The following is a 20,791-nucleotide window of genomic DNA, read 5'->3' as shown; positions in this document are numbered from 1 at the left end:
GGGCTCAGTCGGTTAAATGTCTGACTGTTGATTTCAGTTCAGGTCATGATCTCACAGCCGTGAGATCGAGCCCCACATCAATTTGGGATTCTGTCCCTCCCTCTCCCTCTGCCCCTCCCTCTCGCTCTCTGGCTCAAAAAATACAAAAAACAAAAATATTAAAAAATGAAAACTCGGGGTCAACTGTTCAGAAATTAGTTAAAAATTCAAGAAGGCAGTGCAGGGGATAAAAGCAAGCATGGTGCCCTTCCAAGTGGAGACTGGGCCCTGGCTACCTGTGCAGGAGACAGGACCTGAAGCCGGCCCTGCTTATGGCATTAATTCACGCATCCAATGAGATGGTGTGTGAGAAAACGTGCGGTGCAAAGTCTGACTCGTAGCATAACGCTCAGGGAACATTAGACACACTCCCTTAGTAATGTCTGTCTCGGTCCAGAGAGTGGGGCCCTCCCTGCACGGGCAATGTTGGTGACGATGAGGAGGGGTCATACTAGATGTGGGGTACTAAACCAAGCCCACAATTGCATCACACGTGATGGGAAGAGCACCAGGTTGGGGCGCTTGGGGCTAGCACAGGGATTGCTATGGGGTCAGGGTCAAGTTAGCCGTGCTGCCCTTCATTGGTCCTCAATTGTGGGATGGCATTTTGTTTTTAATTTTTTTAATGTTTATTCATTTTTTGGGAGAGAGACAGAGCATGAGTGGGGAGGGGGAGGGAGAGAGAGACACACACACAGAATCCAAAGCAGGCTCCAGGCTCCGAGCTGTCAGCACAGAGCCTGATGCCGGCCTCAAACCCACGAACCGCGAGATCGTGACCTGAGCCGAAGTCGGACGTTTAACCAACTGGGCCACCCAGGTGCCCCTGCAAGATGGCATTTGTAATACATCTTTCCCACACGCTTCACTGAGCTATTGTTAAGATATACACAGATTAAGGCTGCAAGGGCTGAAGACTTCACAGGGCTTCATAAACCCGAAGGACTGAAGAGGGTTTTTGTTTTGTTTTGTTTTGTTCTGTTTTGTTTTTCCCCAGTATCTTTAACTATTTAACTCAGAAAGCTTGACTTGAAAGGTCAGAGGAGGTAGAGGGGAGGAGGAAGCCAGGGCTCTCAGTTTTAAAGATATGGACCAGTGTAAAGTCAAATAAAAGCAGTCTGGCCTGAAAATATTAAGTTTTAATTATTTAAATCGCTGTGGGCCACAGAGCTGTTCAACTTGATCAGAGTGAAACCAAGGTCTGATTTCAGCCAAAACCAAAATGGGGAAGCCCAAACCACAAATCACGTTCGGTTTCTGTCGAAGGCAGCCTTCCAAACCCTTCGGCAGCCCTCCGTGGTGGCCTTCAGCCTCCCTGGGACCTCGCGGGTCACGTGCCCGCAGCCGAGGCGTCAGCAGCAATCAGCTCGCTCCGACAGACAGCCTCGGGAAGGCGCTGTAATCACTCCAAGATGGGGCTCTGCACACGTACGTGAAGGCTCTGGTAGGGGAGTCTGTGCTGAGTCAACCTTGCTGACGGTGGCGGCATCCACTCACTTTCCGTCAGCCTTACACCCCTGCAACCCTGCAAACTTTCCCATGGCAAAGAAGGCATCTATCTGTACGTGCGTGTGTGCACATGTATGCACACAGACACATTACATACACGTGTGTGTTAGGCGTATATACAGATCACACGTATCTTCAAGATGAACGAAGACTGACTATCCCTTAAGACACAGCTCTGAGAAAGAATCCAGACTGACAACCAAGTCACACACTGGGTTTAACCCATGCAGCCAAAAGGACTATCAGGCAGGCTCACACAGGCAGATCTCAGGCAGATCTCTCACAACCCAAAAGGAAGAAGACGAACAACTCAGTATGAAAATGGGCGAAACGATCGGGCAGTTCCCACAGGAGGAATGGCAAATGGTCAATAACGACTTGAAAAAACGTTGACTGTCATCGGTAATAAAGCTCCGCCTTAACCACAGCACACTTGCCAAACTTACGGTCTTAAAATATCAGGTTGTTGGCAAGGATGTGGAGGGAGAGAAGGTCTCAGGGACCACCAGTGGGAGCCTGGTGGATCCACCTTGGAGATCAATTTAGTCACAGCCGGTAAAAAGGTGCACATGCCCCACAGCCCAGTGATTTCGCTTACTGCACGCTCCAGGAGAATCCTGAACAAAACAAAAATGTTTACGGAAGCACTGCGTGTAAAATAAAAAAATTAGAAATGACCCAAATGCTCACCCATGGGAAAACAGGTACAACGTGCTACAGTGTTATAAGAGAATTCCGCAGCAGGAGGAGGCTAACGTTTTCTGTAAAGGGCCAGTTAATAAATATTTAAGGCTTTGCTAACCATTCTGCCTTTGTGTCTGCTAGAACCTCAACTTTGCCATTGTAATGCAAAGCAGCCATGGAAAATTCATACACAAAAGGGCATGGCTGTGTTCCAATAAAACTTTATTTATAAAAACAGGTGGGACGGGGTGCCTGGGTAGCTCAGTCGGTTGAGCATCTGACCCTTGATTTCGGCTCAGGTCATGATCTCATGGTTCACCGGTTTGAGCCTCACATCGGGCTCTGTGCTGACAGCATGGAGCCTGCTTGGGAGTCTCTCTCTCCCTCTCTCTCTCTGCTCCTCCCTGCTCACTCGTGCGCGCTCTCTCTCAAAAGATAAATAAACTTAAAAAATAAAAAATAAACAGGTGGTAGAGCATATTTGGCCTAGGGGCCATAGTTTGCCAACCCCTGATGAAGAGTAGTAAAAAATCAATCAACAACAACAACAACAACAAAAAAAAAAAAAAAAAAAAGAAAGAAAGAAAGAAAGAGAAATCAAAGAACCAGAGTCAAGATGGACAAATTTCACACATATGACAGTGAGGGAGAAAAGTAAGTTCAGGACAGTAGATGCCTCTGGAGAGAAGGGAGAAGGACAGAATCCAGGAACAAGTACATACTGCAAACTTCTAACGATGCCTGGTAACCTTTTATTTTAAAAACCTGAAGCAAATAAGTCAAAACAGAAATAATGGGATTTTTTAACTGAGACATAACTGACATATAATATTATGCGAGTTTCAGGTATACAAAATAATGATTTGATACTTGCATGCATTGTGAAATGACCACCACGATAAGTCTAGTTAACATACATTGCCATACACAGTTATGAATTTCTTTTCTTGCGATGAGAACTTTTAAGATCTACTTGGGGCGCCCGGGTGGCTCAGTCGGTTAAGCATCCGACTTCGGCTCAGGTCATGATCTCACGGTTCATGAGTTCGGGCCCCGCATCGGGCTCTGTGCTGACAGCTCAGGGCCTGGAACCTGCTTCTGATTCTCCCTCCCCTCAGCTCCTCCCCTGCTCACACTCTGTCTCTCTCTCAAAAATAAATAAAGATTAAAAAAAAAATTAAAAAAAAAAAAGATCAACTCTCTCAGCAGCTTCCAAGTATACAATACAGTTTTATTAACTATAGTTAACCTAGTTATACCATTATAGGATTAATAATATGACAGATTATTGTTAACTACAGTTAACACAGTTATAATAATATGGTAACAACAACAGACAATGGGATTTTTAAAACACGGCGTTGGGGACACAGGTGTTCATTTAATCTCACTTTTCCTTTTCAGTATGTTTGAAAGATTTCACGAAAACATGTTAAGTGTCTACCCTGGCAGAAATGTTCCAGGGATCATTTGCTGTCCTTTTCCTTCACTCTTCCCTCACGAAATTCTCTCTGGCCCACAAACACCTGTTTTAGTATCTTTCGCGCTTAGGTGCCCAGCTGCTCAGAAGACACAGGTACGTGCTGGCAAAAAGCCATACCTGGGGTACCTCCTCATCAGCGGCTCCTCAGAAAACAGCGTATCCTCCCCACCACCCAATCTCAGGGCAGAGAAACAGAGGCAGAGGAAGCCCGCGGAACACTCCCCCAAGCCGCGGCAAGCCAGAGAAAAAAGCCTTTGAACCATCAAGACACACGCTGCGACGTCCGTGTCCTTCAAATGCCAGGAGCTTCCTCGCAAAAGGGCCCTCAAGCCTTCACCTCCCTCAGGGTCTATGGATTCTCCATTTATGTGAATTCCAACAAGGTCTGGGTTCCCATTCCCAAGGGCACAGCGAATGAGAAGGGAGAGGGGCTGCTGACTGCCGCTCTACAGACAAACTGCCAGCAAGAAATAAACGCAGACGTCGATGGCAGGAGACAGAAAAGCTATAAAAAGCTGCCTTAAGACTTCCAAAAGCAGAGCAGCCTAAGATAGTTTCAAAAGAGACCAGAAAGTTCCAAAAGGAGCCAAAGGCAACCTATATTATAGCCTGGTCTAAAAATTAACGTTTCTAAGAATGGCCCTGCACTGTCACCAACAAAGGTAAACACTGATTACGCCAGGATGCAACGCATCTCAGAGAGATCCCTGGCAACCAGGGTCCTCAAAAGTATAAAGATGTTCAGTTATTAGTCAGACTCACTTAACCAGAGGAGCAAATCTCCCCTAAGACCCCAGACAGCTCGAGTTTCACGGTATCTCTTCCAGGGCCTCCGCGGCTACCTACCAGGCTCAGCCAAAGCTCGGGGTGAGTGTACGTGGGACTGCGGTGGACCAGCCCCGCAGGCTCTGGGTGGGCAGGAAAGAGTCTTACGGGTCCCTGTGGTCCCGTAGAGCCTTCCGCGGGACCCTGAAACAGTAACTGCTCAATGCACAGCTCATCAGCGGAGCGGGAAATACTCTGTTCTTTAGGATGTTACGTCTCAGTATTTTCTAGCAATATTTAATGTGCTCCAAATGTATGTTTTCTTTGTCCTTGGTCAGGTTTACCAGTCACCAGAAAATGTATTACTTTACTTAGGTAACTAGAAAGAGGAACACTATTTATCTCAGCAAGGATGGAAAAAATGGTCTGGAGAGTCGATTTCAGAAACTCAACAGCAGACTCAAAAACTCCTCAGTTATTATTATCAGCACAACAAACAGGGATCTCAGGATGTTTCCCAGCCCACAATAGTCAGGAAAGAGAACTTGTCTTTCCCTGCCAGAGAGAGAGAGAGAGAGAGAGAGAGAGAGAGAGAGAGAGAGGAATGAGTTAAGGTTAAGCTCAGTGGTTAATTAAACTGGCAGCGTTTACTTCAACCACATCTGAAGGAGAAGGACCCGAGGCCCACTGCGGTTGCCCAAAAGCAACTGACCGGCTTCGAGACAGGAAATGAAGCAATCCGTCTCTAGCAGGATGTAGGAAATGTCGCCTTTAATCCATTTAAAGTCTGTGAAGTCAGCCCCTCTTCTACCTCAAAGGGTTCTTCATAAAGCACGTCAATGAGAAACCCCTCATCACCAGCGCCCTCACTTCCCATCTGTTCCCCATCCTGTGGCGGTTTCTCTTCCCCTCTTCACCAGGCATCCCAACCTCATGGCCCCCAGGGAAATCTTGTCTTTCCAGCCCCATTTCTCTGGAAACCAGGCAGCTGGGGGAGATGGAACTGCCCTGGGACTTCCTCTGTTCCAGGATGCAGGGCGCCTGGCCCCAAGCCTCTGTGCAAATCATCTGTCCCATTAACAAGCACTACCCTTTTTGTGGCCTGGAAAACGCTTGCCGCCGACCTTCAAAGAGGCAGCCCGTGTGCGGCCAGCTGCGAGTTCCTGCCTTCCTCTCCAAGTCTGCTCTGCAAGGCCTCTCCCGCAGTCCTCTGCCCACCAAGCCACTGGGGCCCGTGCACAGCCATGTTCTGCAGCTAGAACCTCTTCTGAGTCTGCAGGAGGGCAAGAGGTCATTATGTGGGGCCAGAGGCAGGAGGCCAAGAGTCCTTAATTCTACTTGCCTTTTTTTCAGTCTCTAAGGACTCAGAGGATTTGAATTTCCAAAACCCCTCTAGAGTCCACCAGGTGCCAGCGGCAGAATTTGCTGAGGTAGTTTGTTTCCTCCTCCCTAGAAAGGCTTCCCGGACGTGCCTAGCTCCTGTCTAACACCCAGTTTCACTGCCCCGACCACTGCCTTTGCGTGGATGGCTCCCCAGACCTTTCCTCCTGCACTAAACCTCATTCCTGACGCCCTGTGGACACTTCTGCCTGAACATCCCCTCTCCTCAAACTCTGCGTGTCTGAAATGGACGACCCCCCCCCCGCCCCCTTCCTGTGATTCCACTCCTATTAAAGGACCACCATGTCCCAGTTCCTCAGGCTCCAGCCACGTCTGACCTTCTCCCTCTCCGCACCTTGCATGCACTTGGCTCAATACCCACTGCTCCTGACTGGGTATAAAATACAACCCCCAATTCTTAACTTTTCTTGATCTGCCCCAGCCTACCAGGCCAAGCATACACTTTGCTGTTATGGTTAGAACTGAGTGTGAAGTCCACCCGGGTTCATATTTCAGCTTTCCCACTCACTAGTACATCATGCTGGGAAAATCATCTGACTTCTCTCAGCCTCATTTTCCTCATCTGTAAAATGGGGGATAAAAATACTGCCATTATTGGGACACCTGGGAGGCTTGGTCGGTTAAGCGTCTGACTCTTGATCTCAGCTCAGGTCTTCGTATCAAGGTTGTGAGTTCAAGCCTCACGTTTGGCTGGAACCTACTTACAAAGCAAATTGTGCCTATATAATAACATTTTGTTATAATTGAGATAATACATGCAAATAACTGAGAACAGCATGTGGCCCGCAGAGGCATTCAATAGATGCTTGTTATAATTAACATTCCGCACATTACACATAACTACACCTACCAATATAGTGGTTAAGAGTTTGGATCCTGGATTTATCCTGTGTGGGTTGAGATACTGACTGTACCACTTACCGGGTGACCTTGGGCAAGCTATTCAACTTCTCTGTACCTGTCTCCTTGTCTATAAACAGGGAGTAATATTACCAACCTAAAATGAGATTAGACACATTAAAGCACATAGAAATGTGCCACATGCATGTAAGTGTTCAGCAATTGTCAACCAAGTGGCTTCTACATCTCGTAGTTTGCACGCCTCCCAGCCTCTGCCTGGGCTCTAAGCCTGAAACTGTAGTGCTAACTTTTTAATGCTATTCATTCTCCTAGGGCCGCGTCCTTCAACAGCTCCCACTGATGAGCCCAGAGGGAAATAACCTTCCCATCACAGCTTCCCACAGCACTCCCAACAGCCAACCCCATGTTCTAATCATCTGGATGTGAGCATTACTGTCTCCCTTGCTCGAGTACGATCTCAACAATGCCAGGGTCCTGTATGTGACCCAGGTCTATATCCTTTGCGGCATCTTGCACAGGTCTGGCATAGAAATTGTGGAAAGAAGAGAATCTGAAAGAAGGCAGGAGGTGGGGGCTAATGAACAATGTGTGGCCTAAATATGCCCTCCGGGTATACATCTGAGACTGCAGAAGAGGTTCAAGACATCCATATGTTAGGAATATATCCTGACTGCCTGTCTTCCTTCTTTAACCCTTCGTTTGATTAGTTAGTTGCTTGGCCCATTTGTCAACAGACATTTATGACTGACTACTTCCTTCAAATAAAGCACTCCACTAGGCACAGGGGATAAAAGAAATCCCAGTCTGTGTTCTTCCAGAGCTGACATTCTAGTGGGGAGACAGGAAAGGCAATAGGCAATGAAGATAAAGCATGACGAGTGTGATTCGTTCCACATATATTTACTCGTGCTAAGGCCGAGCCCGACTGCATGCCTGGCACTGGGGACACAGCTGTGAACCTGCCAATATACCATCTCACGAGGTCACAAGCAGGGAAGACAGAACGTGAACACAAGGTGGCACTGAGAAGAGTGAAGCAGAGAAGGAAACAGAGTGGAAGACTGGCGAGGAAGGGGGTTATGTTTTAATAGGGTGCTCAAAGCAGGTCTCTCTTTTTAGGTGGCGTTTGTTTGGAGAAGGCCCAGGACGGTAGGTATATGGACACACAGGAGAATGTCCTGGCCCAGCCCTGGCAAACCAGGGATGGTTCCATAAGGAAGCAGGTCACACAGGAAGGAGTCTTTAAGGAAACCTTGATGAGGGGGCTTTGGAGCCCTGGGTGAAAGGGTCCTCCTGCTGCCCATGTGATGCGGGCCCAACTCCTTGAGGCCACTGCCACTGGCAGAGGAGTGAAGAAGAAATATAGAATCGAATCTGGCTGACGTGACCAGAGCTTTGGGAACATGCCAGCACCAAGGGGCTCTGTGAACAAAAACCAGAGACACTGGCGAAACCATTTGGCTGCTTGGGGGGACAGGCAAGAACTTGTCAGCAGTGGAAGAAACACAGTCTGGGACCTGGTGGTGTTTCTGGGCACAAGTACAGTGAAACCAATAGCATAAGGTCCTTAGCGTGAATCAGCGTTCCATGTGGTCACCCAGGCAACTCTGCCATCTCGGTTCTGGGCAGGAGTCTCTGTCTTCACTGAATGGGACCCAGGTCAGGGCCATGTGGCCAGCCGAGCTCCAGCCAAGAATGTCTGAGCACAGGGAAGAAGGAGAGGTCTGAACACAGCCAAGGGAGAAAGGACAAAAGGCAAAAGAGTAAAATCTCAGCATTGTGAGCCTCTAAGAGGAAATCCTGGTTCTTGCTTATCCTCACTCCTGAGTCAAATGAATGCAAAAAGTGGGAAAACACATCTGTAAAAACAAAGTTCTTTAAAATTACAATTCTCCAGGGGTGCCTGGGTGGCTCAGTCGGTTAAGCGTCTCACTTTGGCTCAGGTTGTGATCTCAAGATTCGTGAGTTTGAGCCCCGTGTTGGGCTCTGTGCTGACAGCTCAGAGCCTGGAGCCTGCTTTGGATTCTGTGTCTCCTTCTCTCTCTGCCCCTCCCCTACTCGTGCTCTGTTTCTCTCTCTCTCAAAACTAAATAAACATTAAAAAAATTTATGATTCTTTAGTTATCGATGCAAAGTCAAGACATAATCCAATGAAACCTCTCCTTTAGCTTTTATTATTTTTACTGTTTTATTATATGCCAAATGTACACAAATAGAGACTGGCATAATGAATCCCCATGTTCCAATCATCTGGCTTTAAAAATTATCAACTCACTGACAGTTTCATTTCAACCCTACCCACATCTACTACCCCTCATGAGATTTCATCTTTATATATTTCTAATTATTATTATACTTATTATTACTATATTTAATATGCTATTAGATATTATATATGTATACATACAGATACATCTTTATATATAAGTATTTTTTAAAATAATAAACAGATTATCATTCTCACACTTCATTTTCTGTTTTCATTCTCACACTTTAAAAAACTAACAGGATTGCCTTAACATCATTAAATATACAACCACAATTCATTTTCCCAGTTACCTCAATTTTGGGGGTTATTTTTTTTCAAATGTTTATTCATTTAATTTGAGAGACACCAACAGAGAGCAAGCAGGGGAGGGACAGAGAGAGGGAGAGAGAGAATCTCAAGCAGCCTCCACACTGTCAGAGCTGAGCCCAATGCGGGGCTTGATCTCACAAACCGTGAGATCATGACCTGAGCCAAAATCAAGAGCCAGGGGCTTAACTGACTGAGTCACCCAGGTGCCCCCACTTTTTTTTTTTTTTTTTTTACAGTTGGCTTGTTGGAGTCAGGACTGAAATGAGATCTGTATGTTGCATTTGACTGATTTGTCACTCATTCTCCCCTTCAGTCTGTAGATTCCCTCTTCTTCTAATTTTTCTTAGAATTTATTAATGGATGCAATGGAGTCCTGAAGAATCTCCCATATTCTGGATCTGGCAGTATGTCTCCCCATGGAGTCGCTAACATGTTCCCCTGTCCCTGAATTTCCTGTAAACAAATGGTTAGTGTTACAGACGTCATGTTGTGTCTCCCAGAGTTCACATGTTAAAACCCTAACCCCTAATAAACGGGATGGTCTTGGAGTGGAGCCTTTGGTAGGAGATTAGGGTAAGATGAGGTCATGAAGGTGGCACTCTCAGGATGGGATCAGGGCCGTTATGAGATGAGGGGCCAAGGGATTTCTCTATGTGTGAGAGAAGAAAGTTTACTTTCTCTTCTGCCTTCCTCACCAGGGAAGGCCAAGTGAGGACATCAATAAGAGGAGGGCCCACACCAAGAACACAGCCACGATGGTAGCCTGGATCTTGGACTTCCAGGACTATGAGAGATAAGTTTAAGTCACCCAGTCCATGGCCTTCTGTTACTACAGCCCAAATTGACTACGGCAGATTCACAGGCTCAATCAATCAGGCTCAGGTTGGAAGTTTTGGCAGAAACACCTCACAGTGATGATGTGTGTTCCTGTTGGGTCATATCAGAAGGCAAATAACATCTGGCTGTCTCTTTCCTTGTGATCCTAAGACTGATTTGCGGGAGGTTCCAATTCCAGGTCAGATGCGGTAATCACACCCGCCCTGTCTCTGCCACTGCGTGCAGCTGCAATAAAAACCTAGCCAAATACGTGGTACAGCTATTTTTAGATTCTGGAAAGTAAACTGGAGTAGACCAACTGGGGAAGAAGAACAAAATTCAATCTATCACTGAAATAGTGGTGAATTTACTATTCCCTCATTCCCCCGGCACAGTCCCAGGAAAACTACAAAGTGTTGGAAAGACAGTGGTGGGCAGGGAGGAACTTGGAGAAGCAACCCTATAAAGTTATTTATGAACTTCTAGGCTGTCCCCAGTCTGCACAAGCATGGATCTGGTCCTAATCAGCACACCCAAGACTTTGAGAACCAAACTCACCGACTACTGCCCACGTCTCAGACAGACCACACAGGAGGTGCCCATGCACCACACATCCAAACAGCAGTGCAAAAACAGTTTGAAAACTATGACAACGGCAGCCCACAGAGGGGCTGTTAGGAATCTGTGGCCTGACCCAACAGGGTCATTTGCTTACTAAAACAAAAATATAAGCATTCTCTGCAGGACTGACACAAAACCCAGAAGGTCGTACATAACCAACAAAATATCCAGAATATAATCCAAAATTAACTTGCCTTGTGAAAACAATCAGGAAAATCTCAATTCTCATGGGAAAAGATAATCAACAGACATCGACGCCAAGATAAGGCAGATGTTGGAATTATGTGACAAAGGCTTCAGAGCAGCTCTTACAGCAAGACTCTAACAAGCAATCACATACACTCTTGAAACAAATGGAAAATAGAAAGTCTCAGCAAAGAACCCAGAAGGTATAAAGAAGAACCAAAAAGAAACTTTAGAACTGAAAAATACAGTGACGAAGAAACAAACACACCGTGTGGGCTCAGACTAGAGATGACAGAAGAGAAAGTAAACTTGACAAAAGACTAACAGACATGATCTAACCTGAACAATGAAAGGAAAAAGGTTGACTAGAAACTGAACAGAGCCTCAGGGACCTGTGGGATGATCACAAAAGATCCAAAGTTGTTATCAGAATCCCACAAGGAGAAGGTACAGTACTTGAAAATGATTTGAAGAAAGAATACCTGAAAATGTACTGAGTATAGCAAAAGACAAAGGCTTGCACATTCAAACAGAACCCTATGCAGAATATACTCAAAGAAATCCACATAGCCACACACACACACACACACACACACACACACACACACACACACACTATAATCTAGCTGCTGAAGCTAGGCTGGGAGAAAAAAAAAATCTTCAAAGCGGCCAGAAAAATGATGCATTTTCTACGGGGAAACAATTTGAATGGCTGCAAATTTCTCATCGGAAACCACAGAAGCCAGAGGAAGTGGCACGACATTTTTAAAGTGCTTAAAAACAGAGCTGTCAACCCAGAATTCTATATGCAGTAAAAATATCCTTCAGGAGTGAAGGTGAAATCGAGACACGGTCAGATGCAGGAAAACTAAGAGAATGTGTTGCCAGCGGACCTGCTTTAAAAGAACTGCTGAAGGAAGTGCTTCAGACAGAAGGGAAACAGTACCAGAGGAGACCAGGAACATCAGGAATGAAGAAAGAACAACCAAAATGGCAAATCTCTGGGTAAATTTACTAACAGATTGCTCATTCCCTCTGAAGTTCTTTAAAATGCATCTGAGAGTCTAAAGCAAAAATTAAAACACGGCCTTTTAGGGTTTCGGATGTTCTGTTGCTGTACCGACGACCAGAACATAAAGAGATATACAGAGTGACAGGGTTTCTACGTTCTACTTGAGGTGGCACAGTATCGATTCAGGTCTGTCTGCTGAAAGACTGACAGCTGGTTTCAAGGGTTTTTAGCTTGATCCATGCCTTATAAAGCTCCCCATCAATTTTTTATTTCATGGTTTCAGGAACCATTGAAGATGCACGTCTTCATCAGGGTTACAAAACAGACACTCTAATTCTTTTTCCCATTATAGTTCATTAAAAAAACAAAAACAAAAACCTTTCCTATGTTGGCTATTTAATTACTGAGAAGTACAATGCATCTAGAAAAAGGAGGCTAAATGCTTGATTCTCTTCTTTTATTTACTAGTTATAAAAACAGTGAATTAGAACCATTATTTTTAGATGGTAGATATGCCAGAGGAAAATGCTGGCTTAATCCCCAATGATCTAATTTGGAATGGATAGAATTAACTCATTTAGACAATTAAAGACCAATATCCAAACATTTAAATCATACAAGGTCTTTAATATGGCAGGGAGTATGCAGAATGGCACAGTCATTTAGAATGTACGTACTAGAACGTATCACACTTGCTTTTTATTGCCATTCAATTATTCTCTCATATGTATATATGGGTGTATATAAACAAATTATATACATAAATACAGACATATATATACATGCACGTAAATTCCCCATGGACAGTAGGAAGAAGCTAAGATCAAGTTGAAACTCGAAAGAACTCAATGAAAATACAACAAGTACGTCCTTGGACGTCCTAAGCCAAAGGTGAAATGCTAGTAAATACGGTCTTCCTCTTAACAGCTCATAGTTTTAAGTCACTATGGGTTTGCAAAATCAATTACTCCTTGCCAGCCACCACACTAAGCACTTTTCAGATATGACCTGGTCTAATTGTCACAACAACCCAGGAAGCAGGCTCTTAGCACTCCTCTTTCATGAGATGAGGAAACCACCGTGCAACATTACGTAGCATAGCCAACCCATGCCTAATGAGGGCGGATCAGAAACCTGGAGCCAGACTTTCCAGCTCCAGAGTCATTTCACTCAATCAGGCTGCTACCCTGTTAGTGACCTGTATCCCCCTGCTACGGTGGGTTTCTGCTACTCGACTAATCATTCAACAATCTAGCCGCTATGTCACATTTTTGCCATTTGAGATCCAGAAGATGAAAAAAGGCAACAGGAGAAGGCACACGGGAGAATTATATACTTCCTGCGTCCTCGCTGGGAGGGGGTGTCAATGACTAGGCCCTGGGAAGGCATGAATGGTCACCCCCTCTTCCAGGGCTTAAAACAGAACCAACAGGGTAAAGGGAAGTCAGTTTCCCGAAACAATCACTGAAGTCATTAAAACCCATGTTTTGAAATAAATTCGTAACATATATAACAATTACATTCATAGCAACGACAATCCTCACGAATAACATATATGTGTACATGTACGTATACACGCATACATTGATATACACAGAGAGAAAGAGGGAGGGAGAAAGAGAGGGCCAAAAAGAGAGAGGGAGGAAGAGAGAGGGAGGAAGGACTGGCACAAGAAAGCCCACATATTAAGTGTCATTCTGGGCAAATCTCATTTTCCACTTTATATTTTCTGTATTTTGCAAGTTCCAAAGCTACTTGCTGGGAGAGCCGGCACAGCATGAAAGGTGGGGAAGAGATGCCTGAAGGTCACTGAAGCTCCTACGTGAAATGGTTCTGGACACAGAGACTCTGGCCAGGAAGGGAATGCGTGCGTCCAGGCCATGGAGTATGAAGTTCAACACCAGGACTGCTAAGAGGCAAGGTGGGGCAGAGAGCACGAGAAGGGGTGTGTGTCTGTCTGTGTGGTGATACCTTGGAATGTCATACAGCAAGGAAAAGGAATCAAGGCAGTCACAAGACAAGGAGAACTTTAGCTTTCTACAGTATTTGGTATATATATATACACATACATATATATACATATATATAGCAACATACATACACATATACGTATATATATGTATGTGTATATATATATATTCTTTTTTAAAATTTTTTTAACATTTATTTTTGAGAGAGAGAGAGAGAAACAGAGAGACAGAGCATGAGCAGGGGAGACGCAGGGAGAGAGAGAGGGAGACACAGAATCCGAAGCAGGCTCCAGGCTCTGAGCTGTCAGCACAGATCCCAATGCAGGGCTTGAACCCACAAACTGCAAGATCACAACCTGAGCCGAAGTCAGATGCCTAACTGACTGAGCCACCCAGGCGCCCCTCAAAAATATATTCTTATGACATATACATATACACCTTTTTAAAAATAACTCAAACTAGGAAGGAGAGCAGGCACATGAACACGGGGTGCCGAGTGTAAGAGTAAGTCAGCTGAGGGTCTGAAGGAGCAGGGAATCAGCTCTGCCATTTATGACCTGTAAGATGCTAGACGAGTTCACGGATGTCCCTATGCTTTGGATTCCTCACTTGTTAATGAGGATCACACGCCTGCACCTGCAGAGCTATTGTACTGAAGTATGTCCGAGACCCAAGTGTTTAGTAGAGACCCCAATAAATGGCAGCTGAGCATTCACGCGTTTGCGCAAGAAAGAAGCGGTAAGGAACAGGATGTGGGGGACGGCAGAAGGCACCTGGGCCTATGGGAGCGAGGAGCACGGAGAAAAGTGGCCCTGATGGAGGCCCCGGCCCACGAGAAGGAACAAGGCACGGCGACATGGGCCCTCCCGGCACTTACTACAGTTCTCCTCATCACTGCCGTCGGGACAGTCCTCGAAGCCGTTGCACTGGAAGCGGCCAATGATGCAGTGGATGCCGCTGGCACAAGGGAAGAACGTCGGGCCGCATTTCGACTTGGCCTTGGCTACAGGAGGAAACACAAGACAAACAGCAGGTCATCAGGAGGTGAAGATTTCTGGCCACCGCACGCCCATCCCACCAACTCTGAGTGCGCAAAGGGGTCCTTCCCCGTGTACCTTGAAGTCCCCAAAGGTTTCTTACCACCACCACCCACCTCCGGTGCCCAGCCAGATCGGCGGCCCGCACGCACCATCCTTGCGTAAGGGGGAGGCCAATCCTGCTGTGTTCACACGGCCCCTACACCAGCAGGGTTCAATCAGCACGTGCTGAACAAAGCAATGAATGGGTAAGCAGATGGGGTGATAGACTGAGCCTGCTCTTAAGGTGCTAAGGAAGCATTCAAAATTCATTTCCTGTCAGAGTAATTGTCTACACTGATTAAATGCTTCCCATACTAGACAGCGTGGCCAGGGCTACACACGGATGATGTCATTTAATCCCCCCGGCCAGCACCCAACGGCATGGTGTGCAGAAGAGAATTAACGCCACAGGCCTAAGACGGCTACCCTTGAGTAAGGCTTGCTGGCTTGCAAGGCTGCCCTTGCTCGGCTGGTGTCTGCGAACTGGGGTTTCGGGAGGGTTCCCACCATTCTCTCCGGTAAGAACGGCCCACTGTGCCTGAACTATTGATGCAGACAGTGCAGTTTATGCCGAACACCTGCTTTTCTTCTGGGAGTCTGGGATTTTGGTGCACGCTGGGCAGATGGTGCCTGCGAAACCAGCCCCTAGAAAAATCCCCAGGCACTGAGTCTGTAATGAGCTCCCCCAGTGGAAAACATTACACACGTGTTGTCACAATTGGTTGCTGGGAAGCTAAGTGCACCCTGTGTGACTCCACAGGGAGAGGACTGGAGGTCTGAACTTGGATTCCCCTGGACTTCACTCCACGTGCTTCTTCCCTTTGCTAGTTTTGCTAGGTATCCTTCCACCATAATACATCATACGACTATACGCTGAGCTCACTGAATCCTCCTGGCAAATCACTGAGCCCGGGGGCGATCTCGGGGACCGCAGACAAAGATGGGGATGGTTCTTATCCCCATTTCGGAGGCGTGCTTTGGGTGGTGAAGTGACCGACTCAAGGCCACACAGCTAGAAAATCTGACCCTGCGGTGAGCACCCCGGCACTCAGATTCCAGAAGCCAAGCTCTCAACCAACTCAACTGTGTTACCTCTCTGCCAGTCTGTCACTTCTCACAACAGAGGCCAGACTCCTGCTCAGAGAAATTCTTCTTCCACTCCTGCTGTACAAACAGTTTTAACGGAAGCTGCTGTAACTCACGCTTGATGGAGTGGCCTGCTAACCAAACAGCCCTGTGGGGTAATGTACTTTCCCGTTAATGGTGCCGGCTGCTCTGGCTTGCGATTACGAGGTGTAAGATCGAATCTATTGCCACATCCCAGGTAGCTGGCTCCGACTAGCATCCCTCCCATCTCCTGCCTTAGAGGCAGGAGCTAGGGTCCTCAGGAAGGAAGGGCCATTTCTTGGGAACAAACAGCCAGTAAATTACCTTCCCGTTCCTGCCATCAGTAACATGCCAACTTTGGTGGCACGATCCACAATCAACAGGGTTTTAAGGGCTGGGACGTGCCTAGGTTTTAAAAACCCACATCGCTTTGTTTCAACTAGGAACTTCTGCAATGGTGCTGGTGTGCTCTTCAAAAGCACAAACTTGGGAGACAGCGTCCTGGGTTCGAATAGTGGCTCTACTGTCTTGTGAACTGGGGCAAGTTTCTTCATATTACTGAGCCTCAGCTGCCTCACCAGTAAGTTGGAGGTAACATCTACCTCACAGGGCTCTAGGAAGGATTCGATGAGATAATCTATGTAAAATGCTTAGCACAGACCATGGTATAGTAGGTGCTCAATTAATGGTAATGCTTACACTATTCACCATCTTTACTTATAGAATTTTAAAACTACTTGGGCTGCTAATTTTATTCTGATTGCCAAAGGTAAAAAAAGCTCATTATGGAAGATCTCTATGAACTGGTATGAAATGATCTCCAGGATACACTGTTAAGTGGGGGAGAAAGCAGACTGCAAAAGAGTTATCTACAGTATTTTAAAATCTCTACAGCAAAAGAAAGGGACATAAGAAAATGTACCTGGAATGGTTCATCTGTGCATACAAGACACGGGAAGGACACAGCAGAAACTGGAGAGACTGCTTACCCACGAGGGGTGGGTGGGAAAGGGTTGGAATGAGGCAGTCAAAACGAGAAGGGTCACATTTCTTGGAGTCTGTACAGCTCTGACTCTTAGAACCCTATCTCAGGTGCCTGGGTGGCTCAGTTGGTTAAGCGTCTGACTCTTGATTTTGGCTCAGGTCATGATCTCACGGCTCGTGAGATCAGACCCAGCACTGGGCTCTGTGCTGACAGCGTGGAACCTGCTTGGGATTCTTTGTCTGCCTCTCTCTCTCTCTGCCCCTCCCCTGCTCTCTCTTTCAAAAATAAATAAACACTTAAAAAGAACTCTAATACTTCACATAGCCAAAGGATAAACAATTAAAATCATCCACGTGTGCATGTGTGGAGAGGCTCAAAATGGAACAGAAATGGCAAAGTGAACGCATCTGGACTGTAGGTGAGTAAGCCCACCAACCTGAAGGGTGTGGGGAAGAGCAGAACCCACCTAATTCGGGAAACCGTTACTTGGACTGCATTCTACGAGGCTAAAGAAAAAGAGAATTGTACACACATACGGCACTCTACTTTTATTTGTCGCCGGGGTATGGATTAGCCGTTCTGAAACTACCTTTGTGTGTACTCGGATTGAACAAATGAGTAAATATACTGCAGATAATAACAGCGAGGTTCCTCACTCTCCGAGGAAGAAGTTAAAAATAAGTAAAGTGGAAAGGCTAAATGATCCCAGAGGCTTTGGACTAGAGGAGGAGGCATCAGTATGAACTCAAGGTTTGTAAAGACAGAGAGAGAGAGAGAGAGAGAGAGAGACAGATAAGAGAGAGAAAGAGAAATCATAATCTGTGTGTGTGCTTGAGTTAGTATACATACAGACATTTATTTCCTAGTTCCGTGGGCCAAGAAAGACTAGAAGCTATACACAAATGAGCACGCCCAGCACCAGATCCTGATTTCTAAATACCATTATCCAGTAAAGGGAGCCAGGGATCCTTGGAGAAGCATTTGATTCCAGCAGAAAATTCAAGATGAACGTGGAGGGTCTTGTGCTGTCAGAAAGTCAAGAAGCACTCAAAACATGACGGGCACATGTCAGAAGGACACAGGGGTCACCCCGAAGGAGCTGCCCAATGGCCAAAGCTACAACACTTTGAGCAACAAAATGATGACAGTACCGGACTGTGGTCCAGAGAACACAATAAATATCTGTGAGTCCGTACCAGTATCATACATCATTGGATAAATAAGTAAATGGGGAAGAAGGGAAGTTTTTCCTTATAGAAGAATTCCAATTATTACACTGGAGGATGTAGGAAGCAAAAAGTCACCATTTAGCAAACACCCCAGTAACAACCGTTCCAGGCAAGACCCAGCAATGGATGCCCACATTAAGAGTCTCGGCCGGCCTTCCTCTGGTCACCCTTTGAGGGATCAGAGGAAGAAAGGCTGTTTATAGGGTTTGACATCTGGGAGATGTTTCCTTGTAAACCTCTATTCACAACATCACTGCCCTCCCAGCATCTTAAAAAAGCCTAAAGCCCCTATCACAGCATCAGGCAGCTCTGGAGACATCTGTAATTCACATGCACCCACTCTCCCTGCCCGGCTACACGGGCCTCCTCGCTCCTGCGGGAGCTGCCGTGCTCAGTCCCACCCCAGGGGGGGGGACCCTGCCTCTCCTGCTACCTGCACTGCCTTTCTCCCAGGGTCGTGTGGCCCTCCATTCATTTAGGTGTCTTGAACCACTCTACCGTCTACCCAGAAACTCTGACTCCCACCCTCAGTCTCTCTACCCCTCACTCTGCTTCTTTCTTTTCCCTCCTAGGAAAGGACGTCGGCGGCTCTGTGCTGTGCTGTGCGAATGATGAACACATGGTCATTCAAATACTTTCATTCACCACTTTGACAGAGCTACGCTATGCAGCGCCGACACCGGGTGATAAATACTTGCCAACTACACAAACAGGCCTGTAAAAGAGAGACTGGGATTGGGTAATGACCCCCAACTGGCTGAATGTTTACCACGGGCTAAGCAGGATGCTCTACGTTTTACGAATCTCCCCTCATTTACTCCTCACAGAAACCCATTTCACAGATTGGAAAACTGAGGTCCGGAAGTGAGGGAGCTTGCCACTGCTAATAAGCAGAGTCAAGGCTCAAACCTTCCTCTTGACTCGTCTGCTCTTCTGCCTCTTCAGATATTTCTAAGCCCCAGTCCAGCTCCAAAGGACCAGACTTTATGAGACAAAGAAAAAGAATATGCATAATTATAAATGAATTAGCTATCGTTCAATTAACCAGCTCTTTGGCCCTGCCCCTGAACCCTTTTCAAGGATTAGTAATGAGACCTGCTGCCTTGTCAGCGATGCTCAGTCGTGGTCTCTGTCAGAGGGAGCCCGTCCTGTTATGATTTACGTCTGCGCCATCGGGCGCCTGCTAAGGCAACTGGCGAGGCGGATCACAGGCGGCCGGCCAAGCGCCTGGCTGAGCCTCAGAGAGAAGCCAGCCGCTGACAGCAGCTGTCGGCTGCTCCCTGCTTGCACAACCCACTTGGCGGGCTGGGGGGGGGGGGGGGCTGCTGGACCAAGTCTGCATTGTCCTCCCCCAGCCCCCATTTCCACGACAGGGAGATTTCAGCATGAAACTCGGCAGCCCCGGGCAGAAGATGGAAGCCTGACTGTGTCTCAAATTGCCCTGACAAAGGGGGACAGGGGGACTCCACGCCACTGAATACCTGAATTCACGATTTTTTGAGTACCTGCCCCATGAACTTTGCAAGGTGGCAGCTTTCACCAGCAGAAGGACAAGAAACTGGGGCTCTCCTGGGGGCTGGTTAATTTCCTGATCTGTGTCCCCTCCCTCCTTACAGCCAGGTTGTCACAGTTCTGATTTTCACGGGTCAGGAAAATAAAACATAAAAAAGTAATTTTTTTTTTAAGGGAGATAGGCATGGGCAAAAGACTGAAATGGTTGCCAACTTGTTAAGTTTACCAGCAAGGACATAAACAAACCCGCAATAATCCCTACTCACTACGGTCTTAAGCAAAAACTGCTTTCACCTCCCACATGCAGGACAGACCAGTATTGGAGGATTACGTCAGAACCAGAGGGGAACCAGGAGACATTTGGTGTGGTCAGGCTGTGCGGCCCTCACAGCAAAGACCTGACCTTTCTATGCACAACATCTGGAGCACGGCAGGTGGTTCACACAGCTTGCTCAGTAACGAATTCTCACTTTCAACAGGGGAGAAAACGGAGGCCTGAGGATAGGCGATTGGAGACGCGCCCAAAGTCACACAGCTATTTAGGATCTGACTGGCCTAGAATCCAGTTCTCAGTCCCTGAGTCTAGCCTCTTTCAACTATGATGTGCTTCAGGCAGGGTGCTTCACACCCACACCCTGCCAAACCCCACATCAGGGATCACATTCAGGAGAGCTCCTATGAGACTGAAAGTTCCACATGGCCAGAACTTTCCACGCCTTGGAGAGAAATGCTCTGCATCAGGCTTCAGGCCGGGGCTCCCATCTGTCCAGAAAGGGCTCAGGGCTACCCGCTGGTCCTGGAGGATGCCAGTGCTGCAGCGTGGGCCTGCTGTCTACAGCTCCTGGCCCAGACCCTCCCTGGGTAGTGATCCCACAAAAGAGTCAGACAGGAGCTGCAACGACACAGCCTCTCTGTTCAGCCAGGAAATCGGCTCATCGGACCTGCGGCATCTCT

The 20,791-nt window shown here is 46.9% G+C and overlaps 1 protein-coding gene across 5 annotated transcripts in view; it reads right to left on the bottom strand.

The window, feature by feature from the left end:
- The window catches only part of LDLRAD3 (low density lipoprotein receptor class A domain containing 3), a 241,762-nt gene that overhangs the window by 115,511 nt on the left and 105,460 nt on the right, over positions 1-20,791 (bottom strand). For 4 of the 5 annotated variants that reach the window (XM_023239769.2, XM_023239770.2, XM_011286804.4 and 1 more), the window contains one exon: positions 14,803-14,928. In XM_023239769.2, coding sequence (XP_023095537.2) covers positions 14,803-14,928 — 126 coding nt within the window. Of the gene's footprint in view, positions 1-14,802; positions 14,929-15,114; positions 15,436-20,791 lie in introns of those variants that run through there. The other variant, XM_019812278.3, reaches the window with a different exon arrangement.

Source organism: Felis catus, chromosome D1 (genome assembly GCF_018350175.1).
Source record: "Felis catus isolate Fca126 chromosome D1, F.catus_Fca126_mat1.0, whole genome shotgun sequence".
NCBI lineage: Eukaryota > Metazoa > Chordata > Mammalia > Carnivora > Felidae > Felis > Felis catus.
The sequence above is the reverse complement of the archived record's forward strand: the minus strand, read 5'-3'. Positions and strand labels throughout refer to the sequence as shown.